This window comes from Electrophorus electricus, chromosome 13 (assembly GCF_041902795.1).
Source record: "Electrophorus electricus isolate QZ-2024a chromosome 13, ASM4190279v1, whole genome shotgun sequence".
In the NCBI taxonomy this organism is placed as follows: Eukaryota; Metazoa; Chordata; class Actinopteri; order Gymnotiformes; family Gymnotidae; genus Electrophorus; species Electrophorus electricus.
Window position 1 is genome coordinate 3,338,370 of NC_137509.1, and position 9,844 is coordinate 3,348,213.

A 9,844-nucleotide genomic window follows, 5' to 3' on the forward strand; every position below is an offset into this window, starting at 1 on the left:
ACATCCCCTAGGCAGAAACAACACAGTCTGACATTTGACTCTGGCTATGTTCCAAATAGCCTAATACATATTGTATACTACATACTGCACTCAGTATATGTAACGGTCCGAGTGCCGCAGGGCAAGGAGCGGGACGCAGACTCCCTTGACGGTGATAGACGTTTATTGACATACGTTGAAGACAATGGCACTCACAAAAATGGTGCACACGAACGCAAATAACTCGGAACTTTGTGAATTTAAACACGAACACTAACACAGGCTACGACAACATAAGAATGACAAAGACGCACACAGCAGCAACGGTTTAAAATACACAGACATTACAACACTAAACCATGTGCAGGTGTGCTCTGACAACAGGGCCATGGTTACAAACAAGACTAACACTGAACTCCTACTGGATGTGGCGGGCCAAAGCATGTGACCAGGGGGAAGGGGAGCATTCTGTGACAGTATATAATATGTATTAGGCTATTTTGAGCATAATCAGAGTCAAAATGTCAGACTATGTACATCAGTAGTACATGACAAAGATAGCTCTGGTTGCATGGTGGAATATGTAGCCGGAGTGGTACGTTATCTGGGTATCTTGCATACTGAAAACATTTATTTTGTGATAATCTTTCAATGTTTTTATTGTTTATTGTATAACAAACAAACAAAACAAAGATGTTGTAAGGTGGGCTCAAACCCAGCTCAGCTGGATGATGATGATACCAACAGCCTACTGGGTGAGCAACCACACTCTAAAAATGGTGGGTCTGTGTGCAGAACAGTTAGATCTTGGATCAGGTAAAACAAAAGGAAAAAAATTAAACACCACGCCAAGAGTGAAAAAAGGGAGAACAAAGGACACCACAGGAAGAAATGGCAACCCTGTTGCACTGGGGAAAACTCAAACTAAAACTTCCCAAACAAAACCAGAAAACAGGGAGCAATTTGAATGGCTAAGGGAAGCCTTGGGAGAGAGACAGACTCAAGAGGGAAAACTGGAGAGGGGAGGGGATGTGTAAAAACACGAACACCCTCACAGACAAGAAGTGAGGTGTAGCACGAGGGTTCACAGACCTCAATACCTGAAGTTACCGGCTAGGAGCTTGACTCAAAACTTTAGCAAAAACCCAGCACTGGGTCACTGGGCTTAGATAAGATCTAGCCCAGCTGTTGGGAGTTAAACCTGATTAGTGGTATGGTTGACTCGAGGCCTCCCTCTGGTGGCTGGAGGGGGCCTCAGCCTGGTGCCAACCCTTATAGATGTTCCTGCAGATCTTCACAGACATGTTCATTTTATTATTTGTTTCCAGTATAAATTGGTGTTCAGTCATGTTTACTGCCTTTGTGAGCATTCCTAGGTAACTGATCAGTTTGATATTTTTCTCTAACGAATTACGTGCTTACTGTATCTCTCAGACATTTTACAAAATTAGCTGTAAAATAATATAAGATAAAATAACATTTTACATCAGTAAGGTTCAATAACTGGTAGCTGAAGAACCTTTTAGGAAAACATTGTTCAGTCAATTTACACCTGCAATTGTAAATCCTGTTACAACCTCAGTATTTAAACAGCTTATCACTACAATCCCCATGTGACTGCAGGATCACTGTATTTACTGTGTTTAATGAGTACTGAGAGTGCAGTGTTTATAAACATGTACTGATCAGGTATTAATGTGTCCCTACAGACCTGGGTCTGGTCAGATGGGAGTAACTTCATATACAGTGACTGGGGCTCTGGGGAGCCAAACAACACTGGGAGTGACAACTGTGTGCAGTTATACAATTCACACTCATACAAATGGAATGATGCAGGCTGCAATTATTCATGTCCATTTATTTGCTATAGAAGTGAGTAGTCCTTGATGATTAAATGCAGTACAGCAGTTTTAGGTCCAACACATTTTTAAAGTTTGTGTTTGGAACGGTTTCACTCCCACACTACTTCAGTGTGAGTAAACCAAAATATTGGATTTGGACAGAGCTGAAAAACAAACAAAAAAACATGTAGAATAAAAGTCCACCATATGTACAACTATATGTGCATTATTTAAAAATCTAAAATGAATCGTTCGTTCTCTCCCTGCTATAGAGATCCCACTGATTCTGATTAAACAGGAGATGACATGGAGAGACGCTCTGAGATACTGCAGAGAGAATCATGTGGACCTTGTGTCTGTTCTCACTAATGAAACTCAGGAGTGGGTGGAGACCGTCACTAAAAATGTCTCCACTCCTAATGTGTGGTTGGGTCTGCGTCACACCCGCACCCTGGGCTTCTGGTACTGGGTGAGTGGAGAGTGTATCTGGTACCAGAACTGGGCCCCTGAGAACAGGACAGGAGTGGAAGACTGCAGCAATGGAGAGAGATCAGGAGCAGTGCAGTCTGGAAGTAAGCAGTGGGTCAGCCTGCCAGATACTCAGAAACTCAACGTCATCTGCACCATCTAGTGTAGGTTACATATTTATCTCTGGATAAATAGATTTATAGTGGAAGTAATGCTAATTACTGTCTGCTATTGTAATAGACCTAGAACAGGATGCAGGTTGATCCTCATTATTTAACATCATATCTATTTATAGATTTTTATTTTAGAACACGATGCTGCACTTTTCATATATATACAGAATAATTAAAGTTAATGGTCATAATAGTGCTACTCTACCTATTGAGTCTGTCTTCCTGAAGATGGATAATATTGCAACTTTCACGCAAGGTCTTTTTTTGTACAATTTTGGCATTTGTTGTTTTAAATAAATTGAGACAAGGCAGGTCTGTATTAAGAAGGGGCAGGTCTATATTGAGAAGAGGGAGGTCTGAATGGACTGGAGTAAGCCAGCCCAACCCTGTGCCAGGCAGTGCCAAACTCTGAAATATGACAGCTTCCCATTTGACCTTTTCTGATGCTGTAATTGTAGTTGAGTTGATTATACTAAATTAATTTGTTAATTGTAATTAACAAATAATTGAGGCATACACTGCTTAGATGTTTTTGACTATCATATGTAATTTAAAGAGAAAAAAATACTGTTTGTATTGTTATATTTACAATTCTGCAAGTTCTTTCCTAAAAAATAACTTTACAGTAAGTTTATTTATATTCAAACCTATAGGTTTTATCTTCAATAATGATGGACTAGTTTTGGATATCCTGCTTCATAGATGCCTGTTTCATATGTGTGCTCTTAATGCAAAATCCTACATTAGCTCCAATTCTTTTATAATCCCAACATAAGCTATTAATTTAGAGCTCGTATATACAATGTTAGCTATAACTACATACGAACTGGTATAAATGGGGTGATGATGATGATAATTATAGCATGACACTTTGGCAGGTTAACAATTGACAATGTTTTAATTAATCTCATTAATATCACACTTATTTTAGGGAGCACTACTCAAATCATACCACTCAAGCCTCGCCAATAAAATGTCACCACTCAAACCTCATCACTTCTTTTTGATGCCAAGTTTGCCAAGATATATTTTGCAGCCAGGAAAAATTCAACTAGTAAAAATGCATGAATACTTGGTGTGATATTAACATGGGATTGTAAAGAGTTACACTGATTATCAATAAGTGTAACCCATCTGCCTTCTATTTCAGCAAGTCTTGTGGTCTGCCTTGATCAGTGAGAACCTGGCTGGAGAACTGCTAATTCAGGTTTATGCCCCAGAGAACTGCTCAGTCGGGTTTTGATGCACAGTCATAATAATAATAATAATAATAATAAAAATAATAATACATTTTATTTATAAGTAGCTTTCAGGACACTCAAGGACACGTTACAATAGCAAATGAAAACATGACAAGAATTATAAGAAAGAATAACAGGGTAAAACACAAGAATAATAAAATGACAACAAAGTAGATAAATGAAAATAAAATGAAAGATTAAGACATGGTTAAAGTTACAGTAATGAGTGACAACTATGATAAAATACCAAAGGAGTGAGGCAACAGATATAAACAGGATTTACAGATCAGTAAAGGCAGTCTGAAAGAGAAACGTTTTTAAATGCTTTTTAAAGGTGGATAGTGATGGGCAGATATGGAGGTGCAAGGGGACGGAGTTCCATAGCTTTGGGCCTGCAGCTCTAAAAGCTCCATCACCATACGTGTGTAGTTTGGTAGGAGGAACAGAGAGCAAAAGAGCATCTGCAGACCGGAGCAGCCATGAGGGATTGTGTCTGGACAACAGAGCAGAAAGGTAATCAGGAGCCAGACCATGTAAAGATTTAAAAACCATGAGTAAGATTTTCTACTGTATGCGATAATGGACCAGGAGCCAGTGTAGGTTTTTTTTTGTTTGTTTGTTTTTTCCTTGTGATCTGGTGTGCGTGAGAACTCTTGCCACTGAATTCTGCACTTACTGAGTTGCAGTAATCCAGTCTGGCTGTAATAAAAGCATGAGATGGAGTTTCAACTACAGAATCCGGGAGTGTGGGATGCAGTCTGGTGATATTTTTAAGGTGTAAGAAGGCAATTTTGGTAATATTATTAATATTTGCCTCAAGAGTCCATAATAAAACTGAGGTTATGGACCTGAGTTACAGAGCAGGTGATAAAACCAAGGATAGATAGAGTGGGTTGACAAATTTTACTGAGAGTGGAAGGAGATGCTATGAGAATGGCTTCAGATTTATTACTATTAAGTTTGAGGAAGTTCAAAGCCATCCAGTGTTTTTTATTACACTCTGTCTGCCTCATTGGTTGTTGTTCATATAGACAGACATCGGTTCATTTAAGTTCTGTTCTCTTTGGTGTTTGCACTACATTTGTCTAATGCACGTATTTGTATTGGTAACTGTATGCTAATATGTAAACTGAATTTTTTATCTGTGCACTTCAAGTTAAACATTTGCTACTGTAGGACCAAAATGTTTCAACAGTGTCCATGTTTATACCAAGATGATGTTCACTGGAACTCTTAATTTGCATTTGTTAAGCAGAACATCATTTAAGTGTGTAAAGATGTAAAAGCACAAAGCAAAGGAAGTTTCACAAAGCAAAAAGTGAAACCCTGGAACCTTATGTTGCTCAAGATATACAAGTAAAGAACGTTAAACTTTACTTCGCTGCTTGTCTTCATTCAAGCCTTCCAGATCTCACTGTTTAGATCTCATGAACCTGTCGATTCGTGCCAGCACACACATAGGGGACAGAGTAGTGAAAAGCATCAGCACTGCAGGGTCAACTCAGCAGTCCTTTCGAGAATTAGTTATTGACCGGCACGACATCCACCTGTGAGAGGTTATAGCTGCGCAAAGATGGACGGTGGTGAAAACACGAAGATGCAGCAAGTTACTCAACCTAATGATTCAACAGAAAAACCCTTTGACACTAGGTCTGTTATAACAAGCCTTTCTAAGAGCGGGTCATCGGCAAGTATCGTAGCTGCCAAGGCTCTTGCCAGAGCAGAGGCAGCACGCGCTCGTTCTACTTATGTTAAAAGAGAGACAGAGCTCATGGTAGAAAGGGCCCAATGCAGGAAGTGCAGGAAGCACAGACGAAAGCTGCACTTACTACTCTGTAACATGAAAAGCAAGTTGCTGCTGCCTCGGCAGAGGCTGAGATTCTTGAATCTGCTGTGGCTGAGCTGGATTTAGGTGAGAGTAGTAAGGCTAAGATGTCTCAGGCATCCCTTGTGATTCTAAAGGGAAGAGAACAAGTGACTATGTCAAGTGTCACTCCACATTGCAATTTCATCGGCAGTCAGAAGACAAAGATCACATATCACTAAATCAGTCACATGATGGCTACTGTGTACCACTAAGCACAGACAAAATAACTGTTGTTGAAAGTCATGATTTTGCTCAAGGAAATGGTAATCGCCCAAAAGCCACACCAACCTCTTATCTACTTAGAGAGCCATACAAAGGCAAACAGATCCCACCAACCCACCGTGCCCCACCAACCATTTTCACAAACATACAGTTCCTTTCGCACCCAGGAAGGTCAGCACCATCCACAGACACCTGTCCTAGCCATGCATCATAACATCAATGCCATACCATACAGGGTTTAGTGATATGTCTAGATACCTAGTCCGCCGGGAGCTTGTCACATCTGGTCTCATTAAGTTTCATGATTGCCCTAAAAAACTGCTGGGCATGGAAATCATCATTTGTGAATGCTCTAGAAGGACTAAACCTGACTTCCAATGAGGAACATGACCTTCTGAACAAATGGCTAGGTCTTCAGTCTTCAGAGTATGTTCGAAGGATGAGAGTTGTTCACGTTCAAGTTCAAGTTCGGTTTATTCGTCACATACATAGTCATACACAATATAACGCGCAGTGAAATGGTGGAGAGTGCTCTGTCCAAACTGAGGACGAGAAACAGGGGTGCATAGAGAAAAATATATATATGCAGATAAATATATATATATATTCTATGTATATACAAAAATATATTAACAATGTATGTACAATATATGTATATTATGATTATATACACAATGTACAATGTATATGGTTGGGTATATATGTACACAATCTACAGAATGTACAGATCCATTTTGTATAATAACATATCTACAGTTGTTGTGTAACAGGGTAATTGAGTATAAATCTATATATACAGATGTACAGATATACAGTCATGTTACATGGTGGTGGTGGTGGTCCCCACAGTTTATCAGTTTCCGTGATTCAGGGCCCGAATGGCCTGTGGGAAGAAGCTCCTCTTCAGCCTCTCTGTCTTGGTCTTCAGGGAGCGGAAGCGCCTCCCTGACCTCAACAGAGAGAAGAGTCTATTGTTGGGATGGGTGGGGACCTTCACAATTTTCCTGGCCTTGGTCTGGCACCGCTTGTAGTAGATGGTCTGCAGGTCAGGAAGTTCCATATGAGTGATGCGCTCTGCTGAACGCACTACCCTTTGGAGTGCTTGTCTGTCCTGCTTGGTGCTATTCCCAAACCAGACTGTGATGTTCCCCGTGAAGATGCTCTCGATAGTGCAGGTGTAGAAGTTCCGCAGTACTTTGGAGGGCAGTCTGAAGTCCCTTAGGCGTCTGAGGTGGTAAAGACGCTGACGAGCCTTCTTTGCCAGGGAGTTGGTATGGCGGGACCAGGACAGGTCCTGCGAGATGTGAACTCCAAGGTACCTGAAACTATCTACTCTCTCCACCGTGGTTCCACTGATCCTTACAGGATCACGTTAGTGATCCTACTGCTGGACTCAGCGTGGCATGATGATATTTCGAAGAGTGTTGTGGTTTGCCAGAAATTATTGAGAGAGCCCTCTTCAAAAGGCTAGAGGAGTTCCCCAAGATAAGAAACAATGATCCGTTGAGAGTTAGGGGACCTGTTAAGAGAAATAGAGTCAGCAAAATTAGAGGGTTACTTATATGGACTTGCCTATTTGGACACTGTAAGAGGAATTCATCTTATAGTTGAAAAACTGCCATATGCATTGCAAGAGAAATGGATAGCTCATGGTGGTCAGTACAAATTGGAATACCAAGTGCCATATCCACCATTTTCATTCTTTACTCAGTTTGTCTGCAGAGGTTCACATTCAAAATGATCCTAGCTTCATTCTTCACTCAACCAGTGGTGAAACAGTTAAGGCAGAACACTCCCAGAGAAGATTTGGCCACTCCAAGGGCCTCATCTCTTCTCACAAAACTGAGCTCTTCCCATCACGTGTTTCCACAATGTTACAGTCTGGCAGCAGCAAAGCAGACGTTGACAGGTACTGTCCAATCCACAAAAGGGCCGTATCCCCTCAAGCGCTGCAGAGGCTTTAGAAGCAAGTCCCTTGAGGAACGTAAGGCTTTTCTAAAAGATATTTCCGGTGCTGCTCGTCAAGTAGCCACATGGCTACAGATTGCAAGATAGCCTTACTGGGTGCAGAGTGACACAGCACTGCGCATGTTGCTGCCCTTCATCCTGGTCCAGCTCCATGGATGCATGTAAGGCTTGACCTCGAGCATGGCAGGGAGGAAAAGGACTCACCTTCTGTAAACGCCAACTGCACGGAAATCTGCGGAGCTGTCAATAGCTCTAGATCTTGTTCCAAGATCTCCCTCACGAAAATGTTTCCCAGGGGACATGTGCAGGGATCACAGATATTGCTGGAAGAAGAGCTATGAACTTTATTGCTCAGCCTTTAGATGGCAGTATAAGTGTGCTTCTTCCTACCCTCATAGAATGTGATCATATTCCAGATGATAGATCTGTGATACCAACTCCTGAGGTCACAAAACTCCATCCTCACCTCGAACCCATTGCACATCTCATTCCCCCACTTGATCATGATGCCCAGATTCTCCTTCTCTTTGGGCATGACATTCTTCAAGTTCATAAGGTAAGAGACCAGTACAATGTCCCACACAACATACTTATGCTCAGAAGTTTGATCTTGGCTAGGCTGTAATAGGTGATATCTGTTTGGGTGCCACCCACAAGCCTGCAGTTATTAACGTGTATAACACAAACATTTTGATCAATGGCCATCCTCATTTCCACCCTTGCCCAAATTATCTCTGTTTAAAAGAGAAATTCACCTCAAAAGACAGCTATAAAAGGGTGAACATGCGGAAGTACAATTTTTGAGAAAACAAATGATGACCATAAGATCGCAGCCTCTATTGAGGACAGACAGTTCATTCAGTTAATGGACAAAGAGATGTGCGTAGATGATTCTAACAGCTGAGTAGCTCCTCTTCCTTTTCACAAACTGAGAACACGTCTCCCCAGCAACAGAGAGCTAGCTGTAAGTCGCTTTTTTGTGGCATTCATACAAAAATCTTCGATCGGGATCATACTGAGCTAGCACTTTCTGTGATGGATGGGGAAGAATGGTGTTATTTACCCACATTTGGAGTATATCACCCATGCAAACCAGACCAGATTAGAGTTGCATTTAACTTCAGTGCCAAACATTTTGGTATCTCCTTAAATTATATGTTGTTGACAGGACCAGACTTAAACAACTTACTATGAATCTTAATGCATTTCAGATGTGAGCAGTTGACCTTCGCTGCAGATATAGAACAGATGTTGCACAGCTTCCTTGTGAGTGAAATTGGCTACCTGAGAAAGATCCTTAACCCTCAGTTGCTCAGGTTGTGTTCATTCAGAATTGTAAGTTGTTTTTGACAAAACATAAGCTAAATGCTTTAAATGTAATGTGGTCCAGTCAATCCCAGTGCATTCTCTGACTCTATGATGTTTATGGAACAAAACAGCTAAAAACCTTGTTTTTAGGTTTTATATGTTGACTACCATTATTAGCCTCTTGCAGCCACCACTCATGATTGGTGGCCATGTTTTGACAATGTGTGTGTGTGTGTGTGTGTGTGTGTGTGTGTATGCGTGTAAGATTCTGAAGCTCCATTCTCAGTCCTCAGACTCTTCAGTAGTCTACTGGCAACTTCTTCATATCTGCCAGTGTCCTTTGTTTTGGCAATCAAATGCTTCAGAGCTCAAAGTAAGAACTCTCAATTTCCTGAACATCTATTTACCAAACTTCAGAAATGGTTCATTGAATGAAATTAACTACTAAAGAAAACTGACTTTATAAACTGATAGAGGCTGAAACGTCTGCTTAAGGAGATGAAATTATTTCCAATATAGTGCTGAATGTGTTTTAACAGCAAGCTTGGGATCCAGTGTGTTATAAACCTCTGCATAAGAATCACTCCATCTGAGAGGTCTCTTTTCCCACTACTCTAAGAGGAACTTGTAAGCAGACCTCCCCTTCTGGATTTTCTTCTTTTATAAAACCTGGCAGTAACTGCAGCTCTAGTAATGGGGTTGTGGTGCTTTTACTGTAGTTCCAGATTGAAGTTTCAACTGATGTTAATAGTCACTTGTATTAAGAATATTAAACAT

At 40.9% G+C, this 9,844-nt stretch overlaps 2 protein-coding genes across 2 annotated transcripts in view; both read left to right on the top strand.

Moving 5' to 3' along the window:
* The window catches only part of LOC145643532 (Fc receptor-like protein 5), a 72,231-nt gene that overhangs the window by 39,712 nt on the left and 22,675 nt on the right, over window positions 1–9,844 (top strand). The gene's annotated exons all lie outside the window — the stretch shown is intronic.
* Window positions 714–2,571, top strand: LOC145643521 (snaclec crotocetin-like). The gene is made up of 3 exons (XM_081695022.1): window positions 714–734; window positions 1,689–1,851; window positions 2,093–2,571. The coding sequence occupies exons 1-3, from the start codon at window positions 714–716 to the stop codon at window positions 2,449–2,451; spliced, it is 543 nt and encodes a 180-aa protein (XP_081551148.1). The 3' UTR covers window positions 2,452–2,571.

Excerpts from the sequence above, each read along its gene's own strand:
- LOC145643521 (XM_081695022.1), top strand. The coding sequence starts at position 714 with ATGATACCAACAGCCTACTGG. Across the intron at positions 735-1,688 it reads TGATACCAACAGCCTACTGG|ACCTGGGTCTGGTCAGATGG; the intron begins GTGAGCAACCAC and ends GTGTCCCTACAG. Across the intron at positions 1,852-2,092 it reads TCCATTTATTTGCTATAGAA|AGATCCCACTGATTCTGATT; the intron begins GTGAGTAGTCCT and ends TCCCTGCTATAG.